The 15,823-nt window shown below is 37.6% G+C and overlaps 1 protein-coding gene across 2 annotated transcripts; it reads right to left on the reverse strand.

Annotated features, from left to right (window-relative positions):
- Positions 1 to 118: 118 nt before the first annotated feature.
- Positions 119 to 14,675, reverse strand: crmp1 (collapsin response mediator protein 1). 2 transcript variants are annotated; one of them, XM_079858669.1, is made up of 14 exons: positions 13,894 to 14,675; positions 11,654 to 11,742; positions 9,055 to 9,239; positions 8,368 to 8,532; positions 7,605 to 7,666; positions 7,429 to 7,509; positions 7,269 to 7,337; positions 7,034 to 7,154; positions 6,433 to 6,589; positions 3,550 to 3,691; positions 3,296 to 3,466; positions 2,575 to 2,754; positions 1,670 to 1,835; positions 119 to 1,525 (listed from the first exon to the last, which is right to left on the reverse strand). In XM_079858669.1, exons 1-14 carry the CDS (start codon positions 14,245 to 14,247, stop codon positions 1,434 to 1,436), a joined length of 2,034 nt encoding a protein of 677 aa, XP_079714795.1. In that variant the 5' UTR covers positions 14,248 to 14,675; the 3' UTR covers positions 119 to 1,433. The 2 variants fall into 2 exon arrangements, with proteins under 2 accessions (XP_079714795.1, XP_079714796.1); XM_079858670.1 differs by lacking the exon at positions 13,894 to 14,675 and adding an exon at positions 12,592 to 12,825.
- Between the last annotated feature and the right edge of the window lie 1,148 nt (positions 14,676 to 15,823).

Raw genomic sequence — 15,823 nt, forward strand, 5'->3', positions numbered from 1 at the left:
AAATTACTTATCCATATTATCTTTTAATTCCTTTATCCATGTATTCTTACTCTATTTACATAATAATCAGTCTTTTAGATTTGGTTAATTTGCAAGAAACAAATCTCGCACAAGTGAAACACACTGCAATCTATTCACAGACTTTATTTAACCATAGCAAAGTGAATCTCATTATCAACAGTCAGTGAGTGCATTAGTGGATATCAGCCAACTAAAATGGCATTGGTCATAAGCACTATAAATGCCATAGGCAATACGAAATCACAACAGGGAAAGCAATACAGCAGGCTTGGAATTGACCTTGTATTGGTCCAAAACAAGAGGAATCACCCTTTATCTAGTGGAAGTTTAGTATTAAGACTTTTAGTGTACACAGTGAGGCTAGTGCCATTTGGATGTGGAGCAATACGGTTAAAATCTCACAATTGAAGAAAAAAAAGAAACGAAAGCCTTCTCAGCTCTCTCTGAATGCATGTGTGACTTACTGTTGCTGCATATATAGTTTTATATATATATTTTGCATTTGTAATACTGAGGTCATTTGAATATCTTCTCTAGTCAACATCTAATATTGCAATAAGCATAATCTACAGAGCTAAGAAGAGCTGCATGCAGCCTTGTTTTACTTAAGGTAAAATGAAAATAAAAAGTGAAGTAACAAAACTTTTCTTGTAAAATTATTCAAACTTGATATGATGAAAAATAAAAATGTCTCCTTCAAAGTATAAAGAGAGAGTAAGAATCAAAGTTCAGATGTCAATATTACCAACATCTAAAAGTGAAATCATGCAATCCATCACTATTCTTTACCACAAAAGACTGATAACACAGAATTAAAAACATTTCAGTGCACAGAGAACATGAGAGTTAAAAGTGCTTGCAGGGGCAGATCTTCGCTCAGCTTCAGGATGTACTTGTGCCAAAACCGATCTCAGAACTGCAATCTACAGCACTTTTCCCTCAACATCACTAAGTAATCTTTAGTTCAGTAAGTTATCCAGTAGGAAGAGCACCATTTTGTGGGATGACCAGCGACTGGCTTCACAGCAGAACATTTTTAACACTATGTCACAAACACTGGGGTCACATCAGCAGAATGAGGGGCTCAACTCAAAAACATAAACGGTTATATTAGAATTGTTTAAATGCTGTGTTTTCCATTATTGATATAGAATATTTTCTAGTGATTGTCTAGCTATCTATAGGTATTTTTCTAGGTTTGTTTTAGCAGTGATTGTACAATGTACACAGTAAAATTCTCTGTGGACGGGAAATTTTCTACACAGGTAAGGTATTATTTTGACATGCATGCAATGCACAAAAATCTGTTTATAGTATGGCCCTGTGAGAGGGGAATACTGATGATTTGTCTTACACGCACACACACACACACACACACACACACACACACACACACACACACAGCAGAAGGCTCAACCAAGGTTGGTGATGTTGGAACGACCACCAGGGGGAGCTACAATGCGGTGGCCGGAGCGCCTAGGAATGTTGTCATCGGTTTGAGCCCCTAAAAATGTAGAAATATTAAAGAAAATATACACTTACTTTAATGTTATATATAAATTAATTAATATATTTCTCATAGCATTTTGTGAATATTCTTTTCTATATTAGAAAAGGTAATTTCCTCTATAATCTGACTTCATTTTACCTGATAGGCTGAAGTTTGACTGATGCAAGTTTCTGATTGGTGGAGGCTGGTGTGTAGTGGGTGAGGTCTTGGCAGAGGGTGATGGGGTTATGTATTTGGGTGTTGCTGGGACATCATATACTGGACCATCATACATCCCACGAGAAACTCCCTGCTTGGTCATCATCTGCCAAACACCAGTTAAAAGACATGTTTGGTACTGTATATATAAACACTGTGAGACGTGAACCTAAAATTTGATAATACACTATTGTTTTCCACTTTTTGTCCCTGGATTGTTTGCTCTATACCACAACTAGCTAACTTGATTATGTTATCATTTACCAAATAGGTACAAAGGAACTTTTGAACCTTTATGCTACTACACTATTGTTCAAAAGTTTGGGATCAGTAACATTTTTCTGAAAGAAATTAGTAGTTTTATTTAGCAAGGATGCAGTAAATTTATCAGAAGTGACAGTAAAATATGTATAACACCAAAAAACATTTATATTTCAAATAAATGCTGTTCTTTTGAACTTCCTATTCAATGAATTATGAAAAAAATTGTATCATGGTTACAAAAAATATTAAGCAACTGTTTTCAAAAATAAGAAATGTTTCTTGAGCAGCAAATCAGCATATTAGAATGATTTCTGTAGGATCATGTGACACTGCAGACTAGAGTAATAATTCATAAAAACATGCATAAAAAAATCTTATTGAACCACTGATCTATATAATGACAGTGTCTACTATATAATCAGTGCATTGAACCCAAATATATATATAACATTACTTGAAAATAGTGAAAATAGTTTAATATATACAACATATCTAACTAAGACTGAGGGAAGCTCAGTGAATAAATCAGGTCAAATATTCACAATTTAAACTAGCTTGAAATGCCTAATCTAGAGTCATACCTTGTTGCGGAACTGAATGCGCTGGTAGGCAATATCAGGGAAAGGCTTGCGGGAGATGAAACGTCCAGTCCCCTGCTGAACCTGAAGCTTCCCTTCCTCAAACACAATCCTGCCCTGACTGACCACATACGCCGGACCACCACGACACTCCATCCCCTCAAAAATATTATAATCAAGAGCCTAGAGAGAAAAGAACAGCGATGTGCTAGAAGAAAATCCATTCTATATTCCACACATTTTCCAGTGTTTATCAAGCATGAACAAAATCATCAATATTTTGAAATCATTTGAGATTTAGTAAAAATACAGAAATTTCCCTGTGATTTCTTGCACCAATCACACATAAAGAAGAGAGAAACATCTCTGATACACGTTAAAATATGTCATTAACAAATGTTCAGTTCGGTTCCGTACACACTGTGTAGAATTTTTGTGAATGTTAGAGTTCATTCGGTTGTAGAATGTGGTTGTCAATCCTGTAAATTACCGAACTGTATGTGTGTACACAACAGAATTAAGTACTAAAAAGCGAATTGACAACCAAATTTAGTTGCAGTGTGTACGTGGCCTTCATGTAGGCCTACTACTTTTATAAAAAGAGTAATAATTCTGTCCATTACAAATGTATAAAATACAGTATTACATGTAGGCATAACTAAATATCATCAATCCAGAGATTCATTGAATATTACGGTATCTTGCAGAGCTTTCCGATCCTCACCGACTGCTGCGCTTTAGCTGTGATGGTCTTGATCTTGGCGGGGTCCCAGATAACAATGTCAGCATCTGAACCCACTGCTATCCGACCCTTCCGGGGGTACAGGTTGAAGATTTTGGCTGCATTAGTGCTTGTAACTGCAACAAACTGGTTTTCATCCATCTTCCCCATTGCCTGTAGGGAACAAATTTAGTGTGGTGACTGATGAATTCATCCCGTACCGATAAATGGTTCACAGATTTCACAGATGCGCTTACCACAGATTTGTCCCAAACAAAACCCATTCTCTCCTCCACTCCATTTGTCCCTTCGGGTATAAGGGTAAAGTTGTCCTTCCCTATGGCCTTTTGAGAGGTGCTGTAAGCACAATGTCCACTGCCCACAACCTGCAGATCCCCACTGAAGAAAGAAGATTAATATAACAACAGGGGATGCAACTACAAACAGAACACAAGCTGTCCTCTAGAGATAGCTGTGATGTTCTTTGTTACCTTATTTTTATTTAGAGGTTGCATAATGTGTCATGGAAAGTACACCTGTACACTAAGTTTGGGGTCAGTAAAGGCCCTTGCACACTGAGTCCGAAATTCGCGTCCGAAATGCCTCCGAAACTTAAAAAAAATTTGGATCAGGTTCGATTTTCTGCGTTTTTCGCATCCGTAGCAAGCATTTTGACAATTCAGAGCCACCGAATGACAAATATGAAAAAACGCATGCGAAAATTTCGGACTCAGTGTGCAAGGACCTTAAGTCCCAATTTACAATGCAGGTTTTGATGACCAATTGACCTATCGGTAAGCCCCGCCCCCCTTAGATACTGTTGCGAACTCGAACAAACAAATGGAGTTGCTAACTGTCATTCAATGACAGCTGTCAGTGTGAAAACCTTGACCCAAGATGTTTTTGATCAATTTTGGACACAGAAGGACCACCTCTCGTCGAGGAGCATTCATGTAGGACTTAAATATGCCATGGAGGGATATATAAAAGATTTTCAAATAAATATAGTGGGTAACAAGATTGATTTGGAAGCAAGGGTTTACAGATCACAATGCAAGCGGGAGAAGCCTCATGTTACGGTCCTGGTTCCCTAAGGATTCAACCCCAATCCCAATGAAGATGAAATCCTTAAAAAAAGTGATCATGTGCTTGATCCATGTGCTTTTTTCCAGCTTACACGTTTGAGGGTCATATCTAATCTGTGATTAATGGGAGGAAAGAAATCGGTATTGGGTCATTTGAACCATGTAATGTAAATGTGGCCTAAGATGTTTTATGCTCACCAAGGTTGCAACGGAGCAAAAATACATAATATTGAGAAATATTATTACAAAAATAAATGTTTTATATCTTAATACATTTTAAAATGTAATTTATTCCTGTAACAGCAAAGCTGAATTTTGTCAGCATCATTACGCCAATAATAATAAATAATATTTATTACGCCTGTAATAAAAATGGATGTTGCTGCAATCTGGGAAGCCACTGTGTGGCTCTTTGCGTACATCATAAATGACTTGCCATAAACGAAACGCAATAAACGCAAGACACTTCTGGGAGGTCATTATACCAAATCATTCTGTTGACAGACTCGGGCATTTCAGAATGTAGTAGTACAGCTTTTTATTGCCATGTCCATTTCAGAATGATCCAAACGACATTTGAGATGCCAATGAAATTGGTCCGCTGGTTAGTCCAGTTATCCAATCACATCCACTGTAAGGGCAAAGTCACGTGAGGTTTTTGTTGCACATCGAGGGATTTATTCAGTAAATATTTGTTTCCATCATAGTTTATAGACGTCTTCTTATCGAATAAAAAGGATTCAATTGAGCCCATACGTTTTTTAGACACATTTTTATGTGCTGTTTCCATCAGTGTTTTTTTTTAATGCGATATCCCAAAATGCACATAAAAATAGACTGACAGATACATAGCTAGTGTCACATGATCCTTCAGAAATCATTTTAATATGATTTGGTGCTCTAGAAACATTTCTCATTATTATCAATGTTTAAAACAGTTATATTTTTGTGCAAACTGTGACACATTTCTTTGATGAATACAAAAATAGAAATCTTTTGTAACATTATAAAGGTATTTCACTTTTGAACAATTGAATGCATCCTTTATGAATAATCATTTCTTTTAACAATGAAAAGAAGTCAGTAGACCAAATTCATTGACAGCTTCATAGATATTACACTTCAAAGACCTGAGGGATCAAATATCAACTCTTTGCTATTTTAATAGGTCAAGTCCTCAAATATCTTATATCCTTTGACTTACCAGCTTAGCTACTATCATGAAGACTGAGCATTAAGTTAAAAATACATTTACACAAAAAACGGACACTAGATTTTTTAATTGAGCAATCAGCATCAGGTGAATTACATTTCTGTAAAAGAGTTTCTAAAAGGGTTGCTCCATGTGGACTAACCATAAAACTAGGCCCAACTGAATTTGTTAAATATTTGCAATCCAACTACTAGTACAAGTAACTAGTAGAATATAAGATAGAATATGCAATAGAATTAGGCTTCTACTTGTAATTTATACATCCATCCACATACCACACACCTTCACAGCATACATATAATGTTGAATGCTTTAAAACAATCTTTGATCTTTTTCTAGAATATTCACTCATCCTTTGGACTCTAGTCTATCAATGCTAAAAATAAATGTCCTCTCTCCAGCTGTGTTGTCTGCCTCTTTGTGGCAGTGTGTGTGTGTGTGTGTGCATCTCTGTGCCTATGAGGGTGTGTGCGCATGTCAAAGTATGTGTGGCTGTCAACATAATGACATCTCTCCCATAGTCTAGCAGCCTGCAAAGTCTACAAGTTGTGTGTGTGAGTGAGAGTGTGATTGGGAGGGAGGAGGAGGGTGCTCTGTAACCATGGAAACAAGAGATGAAACCCTGATCTATTTTTAGAAATGGGGCCAGGAAAAGGTGTGCCTGCGGTTTGGGCGTAGCACAGAGCCAAAAGTAACCGAGAGTAGATAAAATATTTATAGATGGTACCAGGTATAGCACTTGCCCAAAGAATCCAGTGCATCTACACTAATGATGCAAATGTCACAGATGTCTAAAAACTTACAAATAACTCATCATGTAGAAATAGCTCAACATTTCTTACCAGGCAAGCAGAGAGTTAAGGTGGTCAGGTGTCGTCTGGTCAGGGCTGAGGGGAGGAGAGGTCACATAAGCTGCTGCTTTCGCCCAGTTTTTGCTCCAATAGTGTGATCCATCAGTTGCCAAGCTGGCTGTGATTGGCTCACCAAAAACAACAGAGCCTAAAGCAAGTGCAATGAAGAGAATATGTCTAAACAATTTAGGCTTGACATATTCAAATAAGTTTAAAACAGCCAGTTGTGCTAGACATCAGAATAAGTAACTTTCTAAAATGAGTAATTCTAAAAAATTTCTAATATTTATGTATATAATGTTTTCAACATTGATAATAATAAGACATTTTTCTTGAGCAGCAAGTCAGCATATTAGAAACATTTCTGAAGGATCATGTGACACTGAAGAGTGGAGTAATGATGCTGAAAATGCAGTTTTGCCATCACAGGAATAAATTACATTTTAAAATATATTCAAATAGAAGACTAGTTATTTTTAATTGTAATACATCAAATTAAATTAAATCAACTTTGGGTGAGCAATAAGAGGCTTCATTCAAAAATATAAAAAATGAACTCAGCATGCAACAATATTTCACAACATGCTGTCACCTTTCTTCCGTGCATTGGCCACAGTCTCAGCTGCACTCTTACTCATCACTTTGGTGATGTAGACAGGGCAGTTCACTCGGTTGCCAAGGGTGATGGCGCGGAAAACAGCCTCCGCCTCCAGCTGTGGAACAGAGAACCAATTAAATCAGGACACTTCACTCCGCTGAAACTGACAGGATAAACAGTTAGCAAGCTAAACTTCTAATTAGCTCATCAATACGTTTATTGATCCCACCTCCTCTGGACGGCTCAGTGGGTGGCCCTCTGGACCAGTGATGCCCATTCCTAAGATTTTGCTTTGTTCCTTGAATACAAATGTTGTAAACATGAAAAAACAGTAAATGGCACCAAATTGTGTCGGAATACTGCATGACAGTTCTTTCATTAGTTAATACCTGTGCTATCAAGTCTCCATTCTCTGCGTGCACCAGCACCACTGCCCCCAACTCCTTAAGGAATGAGAACGATTCATACAACTAGAGGAGAGAGAGAGAGATGCTATTCATTATTTTACTGTACAAGACTACATAATGTTCTATGGTTGGAAGCATAGATGCCAACATAAACTAACCTGAGAGTCAGACATTTGGAAAAACCCTTTGTAAGCCATGTACACTTGGAAAGAGTTGATTCCTGCCAGAAGGAAACATTAACATTTATATTTCCAAAGACATACACTTCTGTTCAAAAGTTTAGGGTCGGTGAGATTTTTTTAAATGTTTTTTGATAGAAGTCTCTCATGCTCACCAAGGCTGCATTTATTTAATCAAAAATACAGTAAAACAGTAATATTATGAAATATAACAATTTAAAATAACAGTTTCTTATTTTAATGATTTTTTTTAAATGTAATTTATTCCTGCGATGACAAAGCTGAATTTTCAGCATCATTACTCCAGTCTTCAGTGTCACATGATCCTTCAGAAATCATTCTAATGTGCTGATTCGCTGCTCAAGAAACATTTCATATTATTTGAAAACAGTTGTGCGGTTTAATATTTTTGTGCACATCATGATTCATTTTTTTTCAGGATTCTCTGATGAGAAGTTTAAAAAGCTGAATTTATCTCAAATAGAATCCTTTGTAACATTATAAATGTATTTATTACTGTCACTTTTTTAATTTGATGTATTTTCTAAACAAAGGCATTAATTTCTTTTAAAAAAAAAATCTTACTGACCCCAAACTTTTGAACGATAGTGAATTAACAATCATTAACATTTGGCAAATTTCAACAAGTGCCTCTGAAACATCAGTATGATCAAGTTATGGAACTTAAAAAACACAAAATACTTTCAGCTTTGCAAATGTGATACGCTTAGATATTAGATACCTTTGTCCTGTACCAGCTGTTCCAGCTCCTCCTTCACACCTTCATGCCAATGTGGGATATCCACATGAAGTGAATAATCACAGCAGGACTTCTTATCAGCCGCGTCCTGCCACTTCTCAAAGGCCTCCAGTAGACTGTCGCCGGGCTGTGGAGTCACATGGTCAACTGAAACAGAAGAAGATGGCTTCAGCTCAAAATGTTTTTCTCTATCCTATTATTATTATTAAGGATTTGAGTGACTTTTGAAAATTCTATTGAATATTTCTAAAGATTCCTTTCTATTGAAGATGCTATTAAATTGCAGCTTTAGCCTTTAATTACTCTATTAAACTCCATATGTTCCTCTAAGACACAAAGGATCTTTTCACTCATTGTGAATCACAACAGCTAATAGTTCTAATTCATTGTTTAAAGAAAATTAGCTGTTGTAACCGCAACAAACTCTTGGCTCAGACTCCTGGATGAAACAAAATCCGATTGGCTGTAGCTGACGTGCAGGAAAGACATATTTGGGACACTGCTCTCGCAGGGAGATACAACTGAGTCCTAGTCCAGCCAATTTGTAGTCATTGCTAGGGAACTTGCTCCAAATTAGAACATTTGAAACTGCATCCTAAGTATTCAACATACTTGTTTCTTTTGCCAAATTATACAGTTTTCATTGTTTAACAATACATCCAGACTTACTGATCATGGTGGTGCCACCTGCCAAAGCTGCTTTGGTGCCCTGATAGAAGTCATCCACAGGTGGAGAGCCCAGGTAAGGCTTATGCAGACAGGTGTTCACATCAATACCTCCAGGGATCACCATACACCCATTAGCCTCGATCACTTTCACACCCCCCGGCACAATCAGGTTCTCCCCAACCTGTCTGAAGGAGAGTTTGAGGGTTTGATAAAGAGCAGAAGGCCAGAGAGTCATGGGACCAAGAACACTGCATATTATAAAGTAATATCATTCAAAATGATTACACAGCTCTTTGAAAAGCTTCAGTTATTCCACGACAATGACTGTCATCAGTAGACACTAGTGCAAAGTGCCCGTGCAAAATCAGTTTTTGTGTGTGTTTTTAGTAATTGTTGGTTCGGTGTGTTTGAGTGCTCATTGTTACAATTACACAGCAAAAGTTAATTGACATTTTTATTTGTGCATGGAAGAAAGCATATACTGATACTGACATAATGGCATACAATAAATATGGAAAATTTAACTGCACGATTGAGGGAGCAGGCTACACAGTGAACTCCGAGAAAACGCTACGCTTGAGCAAACAGTTTGTGAATAGGATACCACAAATGATGGCCGTGAAAGAGACTGTGAACACATTGAATAGGATATGTTTAGTTGGTGAATAGAATAGGCTACTATTACAGTAGCGATAACGCTAAGCGCAGCAGAATAAAATATAATATTCAGAAGTAAACAGTGTAGCCGACTTACAGATTCAGTTAACATCCACAAATGAATAAGCGTGACGATTCAGGGAGCAGGCTACACAGTGAACTCTGAGAAAACACTACTTAAGCTCCGCTGCTTTCTTCGACCCTCTTTGTCTCTGCTCAGTGCAGTGTGAGAGGGGGAGTGGCCAGCGGCTAAAGCGGCAAAAGCCAATGTGTGCTTCTTTTACGGATATATATTTAACAATATATTTTGCATTTCTAATCCAAACAACGTCAAACTTGCCACTGCACTTACTCGTGCCTGTAGCAAGACACCTGTCAAGTTTGAAATCCATCGGACTAATGGTTCGAGAGATATGCGAATAACAGACACACAGACCTTCCTGTAATTTATAGATAGATTAGTTTGTCATGTGAAACGCACGTGAAAGTGCCGCTAGCATCGTGGCTTATCTTGCTAATATTGGCCATACCTCGTTTAACTATGTTTTTGCATCTGTATAAGATATTCTATATTTATTATATTTTAATACCATAATGAGGACGCTGTATAATGTACCTTAAGTTGTTTATATGCTCTGTTATATTCTGTTTGCTTGTTTCTTATTCTGCTAAACACACTTCGAGAGAGCTGTTGAAATTGTTTAATTGGTAATGTACTGTTTATCACAACAGTATGTGGGCATGTATGTTTAACATTTAGTTATTTACTTTTGTTTATTTGTTTATTGCAGAAACTACCTCCAATGCATAATTAATATGTTTATATGGTGAAACCCTGCACATAAATAAAAGGTGGAAAAGATATGATGACTCCTACTCCCTGATCAGAGTACTGAAGTGGTTAAGAACCTTAAAGAACCGGAATTCAGTGGGGCAATCCCCAACAGAGCTAATAAAATATTTCATCTCAAATAAATATTTTGTGTCTAATTAGTTACTTATGAGGCAAGCAGCCATGTAATAAACATATTCAGGGTGATACAAAAGTGTCTGATCACCCTGCCAGGTTTATTTTGTGATAACAAAATAGATCATGTACATTATCCCTTACATGAAGGTTCTAAAGAGTGTGGCATTCATATGTGCCATAGGACAGGGCTATCAAATTTAATGTTAACTTATTAAATATGTTAATATCTAGTTCAGTAATGAAACTCTAGATGGCAGAGGCTGATTCCTTTACATGAAATCACATCATTACCATATGGCACAACCTGATTGCTCTGCTGATCCTGCAGCCAATGAGATTGCTTGCTCAACATTTAAATAGTAGGTTGATTGTTTACTGTAAGCTAGTCCTGCAGTATTCCTCTGAAATCCTCCACCTCCCCAGCTCCACCTGCCCAGATCTGCCACGGGATTTATGTATGTCCATTTATGCAGCAACAGCAGTGTGTCTGTGTATCTATTAGCTGCACAATATATCGACCACCATATCTGTATTGTCCGATATATGTTCATTTTTATTGTTATCAGCCCGATAATAAAATTTGGCCGATATATTAAAGCAGATAAATAATGGATTATTTCCTTCAGCTGAGACACTTGAGATTTAATTTGCTTAAAATACGATTAGAATCACTTAAAAAAAGGAAAATAAAGATAAGTGCAACATGTGCAGTGCAAGTCTGTCATATAGTCTACATTAAATTATACTGAGAACATTATAATTGTGTGCTTGGGACATGGCTTTTAATGGTGAGACATTTGTTTCAATCTATCTATCTATCTATCTATCTATCTATCTATCTATCTATCTATCTATCTATGCTAAGATGCTCTAAGGCATGACTGATTTAATTCATAATTCATATAATGGTATGCAACTGCCAGTGAAAATTTGCATTATACTTTGGAAAAATGAGTGTGCATGGTGTCTTACTTAATAAGTCCATCTTCAACATAAACGTCAGCATATAGGGACTGATCGTCATTAACCACTCTTCCACCTTTAATCAGCAGCCGCTCACTCTGAAGAGAGGAAGAGAGAGAAAGAGAGATAGCAAGAGAGTGAGTGATTCCAACACCATGTTTAAACCTTATGTTTACCTGCTATATTTGCAATTCAGTGAAGTGCTCTTACAACCACTGATAAAAGAGCCTTCTGCACAGTTTCAGCCTCACACTCTGTGAATGGGTGGGGTTCTACGAACAGAGAAGAGCAAATGTGGTAATGTGGAAAGATGTTAGGTTGCCATGGTAACCTCACATCATCCAGTTGTCAGGAAGGCACAGCTTTCCTGAGCTGATTTAGGCTTCATGTTCAGAGAAAAATGGTATTAATCTACCCTAAATATATGCACTATTCCTAGATGTAAACCAGGCACAGATCGCAAAGATTGCGTTAGTCAAGGATTAGGACCGCTGTAATCCATTACTCATAACTACAGACAAAAATACAGCACATAGGGCACAGATCCCTCTTGTTCTTTGTCTTGATGTGTGCATTGGCATTTAAAAAAAGTGTCCCCTCTATTCCAGATTTCTGCTCTTGGCGACAGACCCTGTTGCGTCTCGTCCGCTGCTATTGCATTCGCCATGATTTATCCAATGAAATGCGCTCAACACTGTAGATTCATGCACCGATTCATTATTTATCCCTGCATCTATTGTAAACGCAATCGGAGCATTCCTCGCTTCATGCACGGCAGGGATGTGGACACATTGTAGCAGTAATGGTCACCTTCCCGTCGGCTGATTTCAGTGCTCTATAAGCGGCCTCCGCTTTGTTGGCTCGCTAAGAATTTAATCCCTTCTCGTTTCCCCCATGCGCAGGATTCGCCGGGTGGCAGCAGGGTCGCCTCGCAGCCGGTGTCTTACCGTCAAATGCGGGATGTTCTTCTTTCCCTGGTAGCCCGTTCCAGACATCTCTCCTTTATTATTTGAGGAGATCAACAATAAGCAGTCACCCGCTTCTTTGTGCCACCAACCCACTTGACAACCCAGCGCTCCGTTAGTGCTGCACAAGCGAGCGCCTTTCCCGAGGGGTGTGTGTGTGTGTGTGTGTCTCTGTTCGCCTGTTCGAAGACGTGTTTTGTATTGGAGTGTATGTTGGAGCGCCCCCCTCACATGAAACAATGAGAGAGAACAGGGCGAGAATCGGTAAATAGAATACCGGGCGGTGTTATGGGTCAGGTCGACGGTCCACCAGTAATTTTATCAAATTTGTTTTTGATGTAGGCTATATATTGTAGTAGCCTATAGGCTATAAAGGATTAAAAGGTTAATGCATAAATAAGTAGCCTACATTTCAAATGTCTAAATTCGAATTAATTATTTTTTTAAATAACGTTCTTAACATTTACAAACCAACGTTCCGAATGTTATATAGGGATAATAAAGTTAAAGAACGTTGCAGAAACATTATGCTAACCTTAAAATAATGTTCCACTAACATTAAGAAAACTAGGCTATAGCATAGATTATTACGTTTTTAGAACATTTCAAATAACCGTTCCTAAATAAATAAATGAGTAAAATGAACCAGTAATTATAAACTAATGGACGGTCTCTGACAACTTAAAATTAATACAATTTCCACACACACACACACACACACACACACACACACACACACACACACACACAAAAATCAAAATAGCCTACACGTGACAGTTAGGCTAAATAATACAATAAACATCAAAATGAGACTTATCATCAAGCAGCCCGATTAGGCTAAAAAACAAATAGCCTAAAAGTTTTTATTTTTTAATATAAATGTGACAATATAACAATAAATGTATAATTTATTTTCTCCATACTTTATAAACTAATTCAAATGTGTTATTGCTCTAAAACTTTAGGTAGGCCTATAGGCCTAGTTAAAATTACAGTAGGCCTAAAATGTTATAGACCCATGTTTTTTAAACATAGGCTATGTAACTTAATGGTAACCAACTATAAGGTTTTTACTATAGCATTTTATTTTAAAATAACATTTGCAGCGTGTTCATATGCTTAAGATATGCTGTTAATCTTTTACGAGCAAATTTGAATAGGCTATGTATATTTAATATTTTTTTGAATATTGCAGTATTAAGTTGCAGCATGGTTTATTGTTCAAATACTATGCAAAAATGATTGTAGCATATAGTCATTGTCACGCATACAATTTCAGCCCACCTCCCCGTTGTTTTGCTCATCATAACGACATTCCTTTCCAGCCTGATCCGTGACTTCGGCACCCGGACGCCCGTCATCCCTCTCGCCCCGAGAGCCGAGGATAGACCCCCCGCTGATCTTATAGGCTTCAAAATCCCCATCCACGATGCGTTCCCTGCTACTGCTCCGCGAGCTCCTGTTCCCCTTCCTCCCGACGACGTACTGGTCGAAATCGATAGTCTTGCTATCATAGGCGCCCTCGACGGAGCTGAACATCCCGTGAGACTTGCGATGCTGTTTGGGTCCAGTCGAGGGTTTAGCCAGGTACACAGGGAGCTCATCCTCCCGGTTCCACTGTCGCCTACAGTCCGACATCACTCGCGGAAGGGAGATGATGCTCTGATACGATGATGAAGCGAGACGCCAGAGCAGAAAACCAGGTCAGCCTTAGTTTGCCGGAGGATGCGGAGCGGAGGTCGCAGCTTGCAGACTGATAATGCGAATGATGCTGTGATGCACTTTCCAGACAGACATGCAGTGCTATAATGACACGCTTTATTATGAGCTAATCCGGACAATATTGCATCCTCGAAACAAGTCCCCTCTGAACCCAATACGGTCAAAGCAATTTTAGTTTAGCCTAGCCTACTTTGAGATGTTTTTTTCTTTTTCTTTGTCGGGTTGAATTTGGACAGTGCAGTGACCATCCGAAAGAGCGTGTAAGATGCGCAAAAAGACTGCAGTGTTTGAACAAAACTTTTGAAGGAAGGAATCGGCTACAGTTTTAACTCATTAACTGTCTCTCTCGTTTGAGCACGTGACTGCTTTGGAATAAAAGTTTATTATAATTGGTTGGACCCATTGGACGAATAGCCTATATGTCTTTATCTGTAGGCCTATGTAAAAGAACAGAAGTAGGCTAATGAATCATCTCGTTCGAAGTGAATGGACCGTACCAGATAGCCTAGACATAACGACGTTATTAAGTCGTAAGCTATATTATAGGTCTGTTATTGTCTTTTTCTAGCCTACCAAATAGGCCTAGATATTGTCTTACAGTTTCTTAATAAATAAATGTCTTCTTTGTTGTAATGTGCGGGATGGTTGTTAAACACTCTTTCAAAGACTTGCTTCGATCATGAACAAATCGGTAGTGTGAATGAATCAATGACTCGTCAAGTGTCGCCACCTACTGGTGAAAAGGCCAGGTCACACTATAAGGTTTTACAGGTTTTACATTTTTTTTTTTTTTTTTTTTTTTTACAATTGCTAGGACACATTCCTCAATACTTTGGTCACTTTTTCAAAACTCTTCTCCTAACTTTCAGCTTGACAGCAGTTAATTTCACATTCAAAATGCACTAAATCTATAGGCTATACCTAAACCCTTCATATACATGTCTTAAATCATCTCGTTCTTCCATAACAATGGCAACCAACAAACACACTTTGTCAATCATAAAACACAGACCTAAAAACACTAAAATCAGGTAGTATTTGATAAAAAACTTCTTTACAAAACAAGAATGACACTCTGCTAATGTGTATGGTCATACTGGCATTACAGTAGGCTACAAGTTTCCTAAATAGGTAATAAAATTGAAAGACTAACATGTGTAGGTACATCTTGCTTTATATTATTTTAATAGCCTATTTGGTTTTTTTTTAGATTCAGAATATATTCGTGTAGCTATTAGTGTAGAAATGGTGCAAATTTCTGTCTTATTCATTTTTGTGTTGTGCTGGTTTTAAACTTAAAGGAGAAGTTCACTTTTAAAATGAAAATTCTGTCATCATATACTCACCCTCATGTTGTTTCAAACCTGTATGAATTTCTTTCTTCTGCTGAACAGAAAGGAAGATATTTAGAAGATTATCAGTAACCAGACAGTTTTTGGGTCCCATTGACTTCCATAGTAGGAAAAAATATACTATGGAAGTCAATGGGACC

This window comes from Squalius cephalus (genome assembly GCF_949319135.1).
Source record: "Squalius cephalus genome assembly, chromosome: 2".
Lineage (NCBI taxonomy): Eukaryota > Metazoa > Chordata > Actinopteri > Cypriniformes > Leuciscidae > Squalius > Squalius cephalus.